Below are 16,445 nucleotides of genomic sequence, written 5' to 3'. Positions count from 1 at the left end.
GTATTTTTCTTTTCTACTTAAATATAAAGACAAATGACAAGGAGCTGGGGCTGTAGCTCAGTGGTAGAGCGCTTGCCTAGCATGTGTGGGGGGCACTGGGTTCAATTTTCAGCACCACATATAAATAAATGAACAAAATAAAGGCCCATCAGTGTCTAAAAAAAATTTTTTTTTAAATGACAAAATGTTGTTCTTTTCCCAGCTTAGAAAATAGTGTAGTAATGAGCATAAAACTTCGTTGGTATTTGGGATTGTTTCTGGGATAGATTCCCAGAGGCAGAATGAACAAATTATAGGGAACAAGTGTTTTTTAGTCATTTCCTGCATTCTACTTTTTGTTTTTGTCCCCTTGAGGTAAAAAGACCATTTTTCCTGATTTCTTATGAGGCTTATCTTTTCAATATATTTGCCCATTTAGATTTCTGTGATTTGTCTGTTCACTGTTTCTGTTTATTAAAAATGTTTTTAATTTTCTTCAACTATAATCTCTTTAAACTTGTAAATGCTTACTTAAACTCAAAAGAGATATAGATGGTTTTGTTTGTTTTACAAACTGGGCATTTAATCAAGGGATACTCTTGTCACTGAACTATATCCCCAGCCCTTTTTATTTTTTATCTTGAGACAGAGTCTTGCTAAGTTGCTAAGGCTGACCTCGAACTTGTAAACCCTCCTGCTTCACTCATCCCCTAGAGTCGAAGGTGTGTATTACCTTGTCCAGCTAAATAAAAAAAGAGTTTATTAACCACTGAACTAATAAGACTTTAACCTTTTCTTTAAAAGGACTTAAACACAACAGTTTTAAGTGGTAAGATAGGTAATCTCAACATTTTTTAAATTGTGTTTTAGATTACATGTAGTGTATAGGGCCAAAAAAGTAGTTTAGGGAAGTTGTCTTTTCCAGGGCAGTTCACATGTTTTTTGGTTTGTTTGCTCTGTGTGTGTGTGTGTTTTTCGGTATTAGGGATTGAACTCAGAACCTCTCTATTACTGATTTACATCCATATCTGTTTTATATTTTTATTTTTTTCTTTTGGTACTGGAGATTGAACCCAGGGACACTTTATCACAGAGCTACATACCATGGCCTTTTATTTTTTATTTTGAGATGTGGTCTTACTAAATTGCCCAGGCTGGCCTCAGCCCCTTGAATCACTGAGATTACAATGATTACTGAGCCTACTTAAAATTAATTTTTAAAATATTTATTTTTTAGTTGTAGTTAGACACGATATCTTTATTTTATTTATTTTTATGTGGTGCTGAGGATTGAACCCAGAGCCTCGCACATGCTAGGCGAGTGCTCTACTGCTGAGCCACAATCCCAGCCCTAAAATTAATTTTCAAATCATAGAAACTCAATTTTTTATGGTTTGATGTTTTATATTTAATATTCTAATTTATATGAAATTGTTTCTAGATGATGTCAGTAGATAGTCTTCTCCCCACTTGCCTACAGATACTAATCAGTTACATTGGGATATTGAGGATATTAAGGGTAATGGCAAGACCTCACATGCTGAGACTGTTTTGTAATAATGACATGCCCATCTAAATGTTGATTAAAGGAATAGATAGCATTACATTTGACCAGTGACTGAGGAGTTCTGTTGAACCCCCTCATCTGACAGGGAAAAGACTAAGGACCAAATAGATTAATTTATTTTATAAGAGAAAGTGCTCTAAAAGTTGTTTTATGTCTTAGATTTCAGTGCTTGAATCTGCTCAGCAACAGGCAGCCAATATCCCAATATTAGAGGAACAGATTATAAATTTAGAAGCAGAAGTTAAAGCTCAAGATAAAGTTTTGAGGTAAGTATACCTTTTTATAACTTTAAGATTTTTCATTTCCACTTCTTTGTTATATCCTATTAAATCTTGTCCCTCCCCCCACCTCCAATAAATTTATAATAAATGTCCCAGGTAGTGTGCAGGTATCTTAGAACTTATTGAACCTAATTGTAGTCAATCATAACTCCTCTTCACTGTAGATTACATGTAGTATATAGGGACTAAAAAATAGTAAATGTAAATTGAGGGGTTTATTTACATGCTTTTATTAAATATGAATTAGTTCATTTCTCATTGTATAGTAATACATACTCAGTCCTTCAATAAAGTTCAAGAAATAAAATATAAGAGATCAGGTACTTTATCATTTGTTTTTCCTACCTTGGATAAATGGAAAATACATGTATACTCACTAGCATATTATGCTATTTGATTCTCAGAGTGTAGTTCTGGGATTAGCAGTATTAGCATCATGTGGAAACATGTTAGAAATAAATTCTCAGGTCCTATCTCAGATTTACTGAACCACAAATCATGGGAGGTAGGGCCACCAAATCTTGTGTTTTAACAAGTGCTGCAGATGATTCTGATTTATACTAAAGTTGTTTTTCAAGTTCATCAGTTTTGTAATTTTCTTTGATATATAAAATTTTATATATTTTGTAGATATATATAATTTATATTTTTATACATATAAAATTTAACTTCAACACATTTAAAATAATTCTTTGCTATTTTATAATTTTTTAAAATATTTATTTTTTAGTTGTAATTGGACACAATACCTTTATTTATTATTATTATTATTATTTTTAAAGAGAGTGAGAGAGGGGGGAGAGAGAGAGAGAGAGAGAATTTTTTTAATATTTATTTATTTTTTTAGTTCTCGGTGGACACAACATCTTTGTTGGTATGTGGTGCTGAGGATCGAACCCGGGCCGCACGCATGCCAGGCGATGCACTACCGCTTGAGCCACATCCCCAGCCCTATTTATTATTTTTATGTGGTGCTGAGGATCAAACCCAGGGCCTCACACGCGCTATGTGAGCACCCTATCGCTGAGCCACAACCCCAGCTCCTATAATGTTGTTTATTGTGAATTTGTTCCCATTTCATTCATTGTTAGTGTTTGGGAAGGTTACTGAATTTTTTTTTTTTTTTTTTTAAAGAAATAGGCTCTTGGGGCTGGGGTCGTGGCTTAGTGGTAGAGCGCTCTACTAGCATGTGTGAGGCCCTGGGTTCAATCCTCAGCACCACATAAAAGTAAAATAAAGATATTGTGTCCAACTACAACTAAAAAATAAATATTAAACAAAAAAAAGAAAGATATAGGCTCTTGGTATATTGTCAAGGGTGGTCCCAAACTCCTAGGCCCAAGTGGTCCTCCTACCTCAGTCTCCTGAGTAGCTGGGATTAAAGGCAAATGCTAACCACACCTGGCTTGATTTTTTCATAATGTAATTATTTTGTAATTGGACTATTTCACATAATGTTGTTATAACAGTTTTTCATTCTGATTCTTCTTAGTTTTCTAGGTAGTTAATGATATTATCAGGAAATAAAGGAAATTTTGTTTTTTCCTCTCACTATTTGTACTTCTTACTTTTTCACTTTTATATTTTGTATTGGGTAGCACTGTCAGAAACATTGTTGGATGTGGAGGTGATAATAACCATCCTTTCTTTTTCTCCCACATTTTTTTTATTGGTGTATTATAGTTGTATATAATGATGAGATTTGTTACATATTCATACATACACAATATAACGATAACATTTGGCCGATATCACTTTCTAGCACTGCCCCCCTCCCTCCCCACCCCCACCCCTTGGTAATCCTTATTTCTGAGCTATGTACTAATGGTTTCTAGTATATGACCATGAAATGTGAACTTTTACTTCAGATATATTTCTCATTTGATGGAAGCCTTCTTTTGTTCCTTATAAAACTCTTAGTTAACAAGTTATAAATATGCTTTTTCCTTTATCTCACATATTTGTTTCTCTTAACTCTCTGACTTAAATAATAGAACTCCTAATGTTGCATTATTCTTACATATCTGTTTTAATTACTTTAAGTCTTTTTAATGGTACTGGGGATACAGCAGTAGAGTGCCTGTCAAACATGCATGAGACCCTGGGTTTGATCCCCAGCACCACCCACACACACATAAAAAAAAAAAAAAATTAAATTAAATTTATTTTGTAGAGAGGCAGAAGATAAATTAGAGCAGAGCCAGAAAATGGTGATTGAAAAGGAACACAGTTTGCAAGAGTCCAAAGAGGAATGTATAAAGTTGAAGGTAGACTTACTTGAACAAAGTAAACAAGGAAAAAGGTAAGTGTTCAGAAAGCGAGGTACTTTCACATGAATTTGTTTATATATGGGGGAAAAAAAGCCAATAAAGAAAGGACTGAAAATCAGAGAGTAGAGGGAAGTTCCTTTGTGGGAAGAGTAAAGATTCAGAGTATAGATTGAGTAATTCATCTTGGATGAGAGGAAGGTCGTGCATTTATTTACACTAGAAAGAATGTGATGTGAGTAGGTTTAAATATATAAAATGTTTTAGGTATGGGGGTTATATTGATCAAGTTCCAGCTCAGTATTCTCAGTTAAATTTGAGAAATATGAGGAAAGGTGATGGTTAACTTAGAGATGAAATAGCAAGGTGAGGCTTAAGCAGTGCTTGGTGATAGTTGGATTTTATTTTTGTTGTTTTGTTTAGAGTTTTGTATCTTATAACAGTGGAGGTTACTGTTTATTAAAATACCTTTTAGAAATTTATTTGAACAAGTCACAGAATTTATTTGGTACTTTTAATATTTTAACAGTGTAGTAGTTCTGTAATACCTAACCATTGAAAATTTACCATCTAACACACTACTTCTCTAATCTGTCTTTTCCAGCTTAGGAGGAAATATTGCCAATATACAGGAATTTATGTATATTTTAGAGTTTGTTTTGTGTTATACTTTATTTTTTATGTTGATGGGGTATGAAAATGATCATAGTATAGTCTTCATTCTTCATTTTACAGGTTAAGCCTAATAATCTGTTTTACTATTAAAGAAGCTTCTAATTATTACTTGTAATTAAATAAAAATTACTTTGAGGCTGGGATGGTGGCTCAGCGGTAGCACACTTACCTTGCATGTGTGAAGCACTGGGTTCGATTCTTAGCACCATGTATAAATAAATAAAATAAAGATCTATCAACAACTAAGGGAAAAGATATTTTAAAAAATTACTTTGGAACCTAACTATTCAAATATAGAGCATTCTTCACTTGTATTCATTATCTCTTTTTAAATTTTAGAGCTGAACGACAAAGAAATGAAGCATTATATAATGCCGAGGAGCTGAGTAAAGCTTTCCAACAATACAAGGAAAAAGTGGCTGAAAAATTGGAAAAGGTAAAAAGGCAGTTGTACAAATTCAATGTTTTGTACTATGCTCATATTCTGAAAATGAAAATAGTTACAAGCAGAATATGTTTATTTATGGTTAAAGAAGAATACTTTTATGATTTTATTCATAGTAAAATCATTTAAATAATTTTCAAAATTTATATATTTTTCATATAATTTCTTTCTTTTGTTTTTTTAAATGGGGGTGTTGCTGGGCTATCTTGAATCTGTGATCTTCCTACCTCAGCCTCCCAAGTAACTGTTTTCAGGCATATATGACTGTGTCCAATGAAAGAAAGATTTTTTAAAAATATTAATTAAGGATACTATTAAATACATTTATTGTCAGGATAAACTTTTTTTTTTTTTTTAATCCAAGAAGATTAGAGTAGGGACACAATACAGAGAAGTATGGTATGAGTTGAGGTTGGAACTAGAGAGGTAGAAGCAGGAGATTCATTCTCCTCACCTCCTGAAAATGAAGGCCAAGTAGATTATGTAGCCTTCAACTGGTCTCCTTGACCTACCAGCCCAAGAGGAGCCCACTTCCCCTGATGCATGGTTGCTTAAACTGATCCCATATAGGAATATAATGACTTCTTTTTATTATTATTTTTTTTCTCCTTTTTTTTATTGGTTGTTCACAACATTACAAAGCTCTTGACATATCATATTTCATACATTAGATTGAAGTGGGTTATGAACCCCCAATTTTACCCCAAATGCAGATTGCAGAATCACGTTGGTTACACATCCACAATTTTACATAATGCCCTATTAGTAATTGTTGTATTCTGCTACCTTTCCTATCCCCTACTATCCCCCCTCCCCTCCCCTCCCATCTTCTCTCTCTACCCCATCTACTGTAATTCATTTCTCTCCTTGTTTATTTCCCCATTCCCCTCACAACCTCTTATATGTAATTTTGTATAGCAATGAGGGTCTCCCTTCATTTCCATGCAATTTCCCTTTTCTCTCCCTTTCCCTCCCATCTCATGTCTCTGTTTAATGTTAATCTTTTCTTCCTACTCTTCTTCCCTGCTCTGTTCATAGTTGCTCTCATTATATCAAAGAAGACATTTGGTATTTGTTTTTTAGGGATTGGCTAGCTTCACTAAGCATAATCTGCTCTAGTGCCATCCATTTCCCTGCAAATTCTATGATTTTGTCATTTTTTATTGCTGCATAGTACTCCATTGTGTATAGATGCCACATTTTTTTTATCCATTCATCTATTGAAGGGCATCTGGGTTGGTTCCACAGTCTAGCTATTGTGAATTGTGCTGCTATGAACATCGATGTGGCAGTATCCCTGTAGCATGCTCTTTTAAGGTCTTCAGGGAATAGTCCAAGAAGGGCAATAGCAGGGTCAAATGGTGGTTCCATTCCCAGCTTTCCCAGGAATCTCCAAACTGCTTTCCAAATTGGCCGCACCAATTTGCAGTCCCACCAGCAATGTACAAGTGTACCCTTTTCTCCACATCCTCGCCAGCACTTGTTGTTGTTTGACTTCATAGTGGCTGCCAATCTTACTGGAGTGAGATGGTATCTTAGGGTGGTTTTGATTTGCATTTCTCTGACTGCTAGAGATGGTGAGCATTTTTTTCATGTACTTGTTGATTGATTGTATATCCTCCTCTGAGAAGTGTCTGTTCAGGTCCTTGGCCCATTTGTTGATTGGGTTATTTGTTATCTTATTGTCTAATTTTTTGAGTTCTTTGTATACTCTGGATATTAGGGCTCTATCTGAAGTGTGAGGAGTAAAAATTTGTTCCCAGGATGTAGGCTCCCTATTTACTTCTCTTATTGTTTCTCTTGCTGAGAAAAAACTTTTAAGTTTAATTAAGTCCCATTTGTTGATTTTTGTTATTAACTCTTGTGCTATGGGTGTCCTATTAAGGAATTTGGAGCCCGACCCTACAATATGTAGATCCGAACCAACTTTTTCTTCTATCAGACGCAGAGTCTCTGATTTGATATCAAGCTCCTTGATCCATTTTGAGTTAATTTTGTGCATGGCGAGAGAAAGGGATTCAGTTTCATTTTGTTGCATATGGATTTCCAGTTTTCCCAACACCATTTGTTGAAGATGCTATCCTTCCTCCATTGCATGCTTTTAGCCCCTTTATCAAATATAAGATAGTTGTAACTTTGTGGATTAGTCTCTGTGTCCTCTATTCTGTACCATTGGTCCACCCACCTGTTTTGGTACCAGTACCATGCTGTTTTTGTCACTATTGCTCTGTAATATAGTTTGAAATCTGGTATCGCTATACCGCCTGATTCACACTTCCTGCTTAGAATTGCTTTTGCTATTCTGGGTCTTTTATTTTTCCATATGAATTTCATGATTGCTTTATCTATTTCTACAAGAAATGCCGTATAATGACTTCTTTACATTTATTTAATATCTTATTAAATAAGACTTCATGATAGCCAGGCATGGTGGTGCACTACCTGTAATCACAGTGCTTCAGGAAGCTGAGGAAGGAGGATTGTGAGTTCAAAGCCAGCCTTAGCAAAAGTGAAGCTCTTAGCAACTCAGTGAGACCCTGTCTCTAAATAAAATACAAAATATGGCTGGGGATGTGGCTTATTGTTCAAGTGCTCCTGAGTTCAAGTTCAAGTGCCCCTGTTACAAAAAAAAAAAAAAAAAAAGACTAATAAATCCTGTATGGAGAAAGGTCATGAGTTGGATATTCAGATATTGAGCTCAGAACAGGTCTAGTAAAGAGATACCAATATGGGATACTTCCATCTTGGGATAATAATCAAAGAGAACTCAATGATTCTGTTAAAGAGAGCAGAAAAAAAAATCTTTAAGAAAGGTAGAGTAATAAGATTCAGAGTACGGATAACCATAGAGTGTTCACTTATTAAATAATTATCAAGTTCCTTTTACATGCCAGGTTCTATGCTAGTCTCTGGGAGGTTCAGTTATACGTAACACATAATGCCTCCCTAGGGGTCACAGTCTAGTAAGATTTGCAGGTATATAGACAAATAAGTTTAGTATTTTAGAAAGTACAATAAATTGTTTGGTATGGTTGGTGACATAAAGGGAGATTTAACAAAGTGGTGGGCTCAGAAGAGGCTTCATGGAGGAGATATATGAGCTGCTAGAGTATTTCAAAGATGATGGCATATCATTAAATAGTTTTAAGCCGAGGAAATGATCAAACACATGTTTCAGGTTGCTCATTCTGATATCACTGTGAATTGTATTGGAGAGATGGATGCAAGTCAAGGACACTCGAGAGACCAGGCAAGAGTTACTGAAGATGATGAATATGTATAGAGAGATATGAGAGCTGTTAATCAGTGGCATCTAGTAACCACTTGAATATATTAGGAGCAGACAGAAAGAGAGAAAAGTATACTATTGTTAGGTTGCTAGTTTGAGTGCATCATGAATAAAAATACATAATTTGGGGGAAAAGATGAATTCTATTTTGGAATGTCTATAGAATATCTAGAAGTAGATATTTGTGTCTCCCAATCTTGTCTTAGACATTGAAATCTGGACTAGAACTGCATTTTAAGAATCGACAGTATTTAAGAGCTGGGATTGTGGCCCAGCAGTAGGGTGGTTGCCTAGCACATGTGAGGCGCTGAGTTCGATCCTTAGCACTACATATAAATAAATAAATAAAATAAAGGTATTGTGTCCACCTCCAACTAAACAATAAAGATTAAAAAAAAAAAGAAGAAGAATTGACAGTATTTGGGCTGGGGTTGTGGCTCAGCGGTAGAGCACTCGCCTAGTTCGTGCAAGGCCCTGGGTTCGATCCTCAGCACCACATAAAAGCAAATAAAATAAAGGTATTGTGTCCAACTGTAACTAAAAAAATAAATAGTAAATATTACAAAAAAGAATTGACAGTATTCAAGTGGTAGACGGCTTGGATATTGACAGAGGAATTTTGTATATGATAAGAGGATAAAAAATAGGTGGAAGAGCTTTTGAAATATATTGAGAAGAGGTGATTAAAAAAAGAAAAATCATCAAAGTCTAATAAGAAAATCCAATGCAATAGAGCGTTTTTAATGATCATCTTCAGTGCCAGATGTTGCAAATTTGTCAAGAAGGATGAAGAATGATAGAACTATATAGAAGGCACAATCTTAGAAGCGGGAAAATGGGAAGGGAGGTAGTAGAGGTAGTTTTAAAGATATATCATTATACAAGGTAAAGAGTCAATAAATGGTGGTGAGGGGAGAGGATAGAAATATAGAAAGAAGCTGATTAAGAGTTTTTAGAAATAGGGATACCCTGAACACCTTAGTAGGTTTCATAGGCAAGGGTCATTGGAGTGTGTGGCAGAGGGAAACTGAGAGTTCTGGAAGCACAGGGAAATGAAAAACAGCACAAGAGTCTGAAGGACATGAAAGATGATATAGTCCATTTTTAATGAAATAAAGATATTTTTGTTCCTTAGAGGAAAAAAGTGATAAAAATGAAGGAAAAAAAAGTTTTGGGTGGAAGGAAGGAGGAAAATTTAAAAATACTGAATTAAATGCCTTTGGGCTTATAAGTTAAGGTGTTGCTTAAAATGATTTGTATTGCCTGAGGAGACTTGGGGTGAGTGCTTAGCATAGTTTTAGCAAGGGACAAATAAAGTTTCAAAGAGAAAAAGGAAAAAAGCACAGTAAAAAATGAGTTATTAATAAAAGGAAGTAAAGAAAAAAGGTCTATTAAAATACTGCCATGGCAGCTAAAGAATAAAAAAGTTTAAAGGGGAAGTTATTGACCATATCAGGTACTAATATGGAGGAAGATTTCATTTGCCATTCTTTTGTAATAAAACTGTAAATACCATTTAGCAGTATAAAATATTAAGATCTCATTAGATACTGAAATCTTAAGTATGAATTAATTAGATCACTGTTATGAAAGCCTTGGAGAAGGTCCTTGTGGGAATGGAATATCTTAGATGGATTCTTAATAACATCTGTAGGGGAATATCTTAACGAATATCCTCAGGGAGAGAGAGGAAAACTTCTTTTTATACTTTATTTTTTAAAAATCTTTATTTGATTTGCTCATTTATTTTTATGTGGTTCTGGGGATTGAACCCAGGGTCTCACATATGTGAGGCAAGTGCTCTACCCCTGAGCTACAACCCAGCCCCATCTTTTTATGCTTTCCTTAAGATTATCAATTTTTAACTCTGCTGAGTAAAACCCCTATACTTGGGTGAATATAACCAAGGGTAACAAAGGAAGTAGGGCAGATATTCTAGTCCTTCACTGCTCTTGCTCCAACCTGGGTGCTTGAATTTTATGTTTTACATTTCAGACTGTTATTTCAGTGGGAGTATTTTGTGACTAATCTTTCAAAAAGTACTTCTGAAATATTTGCACTGAAATTAGCCTTTAGTAATTTGGGAGCAGCCTTCCTACTTGAGTTGCTTGCTTTGTACAAATGAGACCAGAACATTTATGCTTTTAAGTGACAGTGCAATTGCCCATCTGTAAGTAGCATCCTCCTTCTTGTCTTTCATTACTCCCAGGAACTTCACTTTGCTTCTTTGCACTGTAAGTCTGGGGACTTAAAACATGAAATCACTTAGTTTACTCTCCTGCTTGTGAAATACTACCTACATTTTTAATTTGAAACACCTAAACTCATGACCATATAAGTAGTTGTACTTAACAATAATTTATTGTTTTAGGTTCAAACTGAAGAAGAAATATTAGAAAAAAATCTAGTTAACTGTGAAAAAGAAAATAAAAGACTACAAGAAAAGTGTGGTCTATATAAAAGTGAACTTGAAATTCTGAAGGAAAAATTAAGGTACAGTATTGCAGAAAAAAGAATTTTTGTGTGGAGATGGAAAGAATTAAAACATTTAAAAATAAGATTTTATATACTATAATTATGAACTTAGATATGTAGAATGATAAGCTTTGTGCCTGAAACACTTTTCTAGGTATAAAGTTACAATTTTAAATGCAATAAAACGTGTTAATGGTAACATAGTTGTAAATGTACCATGATGTTGATTAACATATTTGCTTTGCATATATAGTTAGAAAAAATTAACAGACATAATGATTTATAGTAAGATCACATTAACTAATAACTAGTAAAAATGTTTAAAAAAAAAAAAGAACTTTGGAAATCATGAAGAATAACCTTGTCCACCTTCTTGTTATTGTTATCACCTTGTAGTTGTTGGGTTTTTTTTTAAATATTATTTTAGTTATACATGGACACGATATCTTTATTTTGTTCATTTTTTAAATTTTTTATTTATTTTTCTTTTTGTGTGTGTGTGTGTGTTTATTTATTTTTATGTGATGCTGAGGATTGAACCCAGTGCCTCACACGTGTGAGGCAAGTGCTTTGCCACTGAGCCACAACTCCAGCCCTATTGTTTTTAGTTTTTTTTTAATTTATTTTTTAGTTATTGATGGACCTTTATTTTATTCACTTATTTATTTGCAGTGCTGAGACTTGAACCCAATGATTCACACATGCGAGGCAAGTACTCTACTACTGAGCTACAACCACAGCCCCTATTGTTGGGTTTTTGTTTTTAATTTTGGTACTGCAGATTGAATCCATGAGCAACATCCCCAACCCTTTATTTTTTATTTTGTGACAAGGTTTCACTAAGTTACCCAGGCCAGCCTCAAACTTCAATTCTTCCTGCCTCAGCCTCACAAGTAACTGGAATTATAGGCTTATACTACCATGCCCAGCAGTCCTCTTGTTTTATAAGTGAAGAAACGGAAGCCCAGAGAGTGACTAAGGTCAGAAAGATCAAATATGAGAACCAAGGTTTTCTGACTCCTGTACATTCTCTAGGATATCATGTCAGCCTCTTAGAACTAATTTCCATCATCATTTCAGAGGTTAATATTAATCAGCCCTTATAATTTCAGACTGTTAATTTAAGGGTGTGATAGCAATTAAAATAATTGCTTTGTCTAATTTTAACATTTTCCTTAAGTAGTACATGTAGTATTTTTGCGTGGTAGAAGAGGTAACGATAGTTTTTGTAATGGTTACTTTTATATAACCAGAATATTTCCTATCATCTGATGCTATCAATTGCACGATATATTTAGGAAAAAAATACTATTAATTGTACTATGATACAGTGCTTTATCACTTAAATTTTTATTTTATACTTTATGATAAAGAATTTTTAAGACTTTTCTTCTAATACTGGATATCTAGTTCAGGGCCTCACACATGCTAGCCAATCAGTTTACCACCGAGCTATCTCCTGAACCCCTTAAAAATATTTTTTAAAATCATATTACTTGCATAAAGAGGAAAATACTGTAGCATGCTCAAGCCCTGCATTCAATCCTTAGTACTATTTTTTTAAAAAGAAAAATATAAATGAAATAAATTGCTTAAGATGGTTCTAAAACTTTACACTCAGAGATTGACCCTTCAAAGTGTCCACAGTATCTTTCTTCCTTGTGTCATCAAGAGTACTGCTGATACAGTATTTCTTGAAAGAATTCTTATAAGAACTAATAAGCACTGATGCTGGGCTCTTAAATTGATATTGCAATTTTGCTGAGCCAATTTTGGTTCTACATAATTTTGACTCTATTGCCAAGAGTTTTCATATATATAAATCTTTTTTATTTTCTTATTTTTAATTTTTATTACTGGGGATTTAGTCCAGGGGCACTTTATGACTAAGCTACATCACCAACCCTTTTATTTTTTTTTTATTTTGAGACAGTCTCTCTAAATTGATTAGGACCTTGCTAAATTGCTGAGGCTGACCTCGAACTTGTGATCCTCCTGTCTAAGTCTCCTGAGTTCCTGAGATTACAGGTTTATGCTACACTGCTCCTGGCTTCCTCTATATATCTGACTCACAGCTGAGCATGCTGTAATCTCAGCTTCTTGGGAAGCTAAGGCACAAGGATAGCAAGTTTGAGGCCAGCATACGCAACTTAGTGAGGAGACTCTTGTCTCAAAATTTAAAAATAGAAAGGACCAAGAATGTGATGGAGCGCCTCTAGGTTCAGTCCTCAGTAACACACACACACACACACACACACACACACACACACAAAAGTATCTGATTTATCACCTACCCAACTGTTCCACACAACTATTTGTTTCTGTGGGCTTAAAGTGCTCCATTGTTATCTCCTGGTTTTTCTTCCCATTTACAGAAACCCATTCTCCTAGTTTTGCTGAAGGCTCTATTGTTGTTTACAAGTGAATAAGCAATGTAACTACATTGTAACCCTGCTTAGCTGACAACTCTTATTAGAACTATTGATTATATAATTTCAGAGATGTTAAAAATGTGAAAAAAGGGAATTGACAAAATGCAAAAGCAGTTCTGATCATAAGGTTGTTCCCATGGTTAAGTTTTTTTAATAGGTAAATATATATATATATGTGTGTGTGTGTGAAATATATACATATATGTGTATGTGTGTGTGTACGCGCGCACTCGCGCGCATGTATATGTAATTGAAAATATTAGTGCCCTAATAATCTGTTACAGGTAGATTTTAACTTTTGTCCATTGTGAAGAGTTCATGATTTTTCCTTACCCTATCCAAAACTATTTTTTTTTTTTTTTTGGTGTGGGGTTTGAACCTAGGGATGCTTTACCACTAAACTACATCCCCGATTCTTCTTCATCATTATCTTCTTCTTTTCTTTTTTAAATATTTTTTAGTTGCCAATGGATCTTTATTTGTATGTGGTGCTGAGAATCAAACCCAGTGCCTCAGGCAAGTGCTCTACCACTGAGCACAACTCCAGCCCCTTCCAATTCTTTTTATTTTTGATTTTGAGACAAGGTGTCTCTAAGTTGCTTAGGGTCTTGTTAAGTTACTGAGACTGGGCTTCAAACTTGGAATCTTCCTGTCAGCCTCCTGAATTGTTGGAATTATGGGCATATGCTGGGCAACTTACCCAGCTCCAGAACTTTCTCTTCATGCTGCAAAATGCTGTTTCAGGAATTTTGGAGTTAGATTTCTTATACTACATATTTAGAAAGGGAGCAGAAATGATCCCAACATAGTAGGTAGTCTTGTCCTACCTGTGAGACACTGGGCAATTCTGTGCCTCAGTTTTCTCAACTATAATAGCAAGTAATATCAATGTCAACCATAAGATGATGTGAGTCCCTGCCGTGCAAAAAGCAGGAATTTAGTCAGGCCTCATTAGTGCGTACCTGTAATCCCAGCTACCAGGAGGCTGAAGTGGGAGGACGGCAAGTTCAAGGCCAACTTAGCAAAACACTGTCTCAAAATAAAAAGAACTGGGGATATAAGCTCACTAGTAGAGGTTTTCTGGATTTAGTCCCCAGTACTGCACATCTACACAACCATACACACATACACACAAAAATAGGCAATACTTAGATATTAGAATTAGCTTCAAAATTTTTTTTTTAAAGAGAGAGAATATTTGTTTTTTAGTTCTTGGCGGTCACAACATCTTTGTTTGTATGTGGTGCTGAGGATCGAACCCGGGCCGCACGCATGCCAGGTGAGCGCACTACCGCTTGAGCCACATCCCCAGCCCTCAAATTTTTTAAAATTGTTATTTTTAAGCTGATATATTAAAACACAAATATTGTATACATTAATAGGGTTCTACGTGATGTTTTGATACCTGTGTACATTGTATAATCAGAATATACTTAATTCTCCAACATCTCTCTTTTTTTTTGGACTGGGGAATTAACCCAGGAGCACTCTGCCTCTGAGTTACATTCCCAACCCTTTTTATGTTTTGAGACAAGGTCTTGCTGAATTGCCCAGGCTGACCTTGTAATACTCCTGCCTCAGTTTCCTGAGTCACTGGGATTACAAATGTGCACCACTGTGCCCAGCACTACATTCATCTCTTCCTTATGGTGAAAACATTTCAAAATGCTTTCTTCTAGCTTTTGAAATATGCAGTGCTCAATTATTATCTGTACTCACACTCTTGCACAATAACATATTTGAACTTCTTACTCCATTCTAACTACAAATTAGTACCCATTGATCAGCTCTGTTCTTCCCCTTCTCTACTCTCCCCAGACTCTGGTAACCACCATTATACTCTAGTTTCCATGAGATGAACTTTATATTCCACATGTCGGTGAGATCATGTGTTATTTGTTTTTCATGTCTGACTTACTTCACTTAACGTAATGATCTATATGTCTATCCATATTGTTGTAAATGACAGGATTTCATTTTTTAAAAAATTTTTTTTAGCTGTAGATGGACATGAAACCTTTATTTTATTTATTTTTACATGGTGCTTAGGATTGAACCCAGTGCCTCACATGTGCTAAGCAAGCACTCTGCTGCTGAGCTAAAACTCCAGCCCTAGGATTTCATTTTTTTTAAATTTTTTATTTTTTAGTTGTAGGTGGACACAATATGTTTATTTTATTTTTATGTGGTGCTGAGGATCGTACCCAGTACCTCATGCCTGCTAGGCAAGCGCTCTATCTCTGAGCCACAACCCCAGACCGGATTTTATTCTTTTTATGGCTGAATAATATTATTTTGTATATATACATTTTCTTTATGCATTCAGTAGTTGATGGATATTTCATTTGTTTCTATTTCTTGATTACTATGAGTAGTTCTGTAATAAGCAGATGTGTCTTTGACATACTTATTTAATTTCATTTGGATATATACCCAGTGGTGGAATTGATGGATCATATTGTAGTTCTGTTTTAATTTTTTTTATATTTATTTTTTAGTTTTAGGTGGACACAATATCTTTATTTTATTTTTTTTATGTGGTGCTGAGGATCGAATCCAGTGCCTCACGCATGCCAGGCGAGCGTGCTACCACTTGAGCCACATCCCCAGCCCCCTGTTTTAATTTTTTGAGGAACTTTCATATTGTTTTCCATAATGGCTGTACTAATTTGCATTCCCACAACAGAATGTAAGAATTCCTTTTTCTCTATGTCATCATTAGCACTTGTTATCTTTAGTTTTTTTAAAGTAGTCATTGTTAATGGGTGAGATGATATATCATTATGGTTTTGATTTGCATTTTGGGTGCTTTTTATGATGGTGAACACCTTTTCATGTATTTGTTGGCCACTTGTATGTCTTGTTTTTAGAAATATTTGTTTTGATCTATTGCCCATTTTTTCAAAAATGAGAATTTTTTTTTTTTTGGTATTGAGGTTTCGAAGTTCCTTATATATTCTATATATTAACCCCTTTTCAGATGTATAGTTTGCAGATTTTACCTCCATTTTTTGGGTGGTCTCTTCACTATTGAT

The 16,445-nt window shown here is 34.7% G+C and overlaps 1 protein-coding gene across 1 annotated transcript in view; it reads left to right on the top strand.

The window, feature by feature from the left end:
* CCDC18 (coiled-coil domain containing 18) overlaps positions 1-16,445 on the top strand; it is a 115,673-nt gene that overhangs the window by 8,951 nt on the left and 90,277 nt on the right. Inside the window, exons 6-9 of the mRNA XM_081307403.1 lie at positions 1,706-1,812; positions 4,001-4,129; positions 5,109-5,205; positions 10,875-10,996. Of these exons, the coding sequence (XP_081163529.1) occupies positions 1,706-1,812; positions 4,001-4,129; positions 5,109-5,205; positions 10,875-10,996 (455 nt within the window). The remainder of the gene's footprint in view (positions 1-1,705; positions 1,813-4,000; positions 4,130-5,108; positions 5,206-10,874; positions 10,997-16,445) is intronic.

Source organism: Spermophilus citellus (assembly GCF_964194105.1).
Source record: "Spermophilus citellus genome assembly, chromosome: 9".
NCBI lineage: Eukaryota > Metazoa > Chordata > Mammalia > Rodentia > Sciuridae > Spermophilus > Spermophilus citellus.
This window is presented reverse-complemented; position numbering and strand designations above follow the sequence as displayed.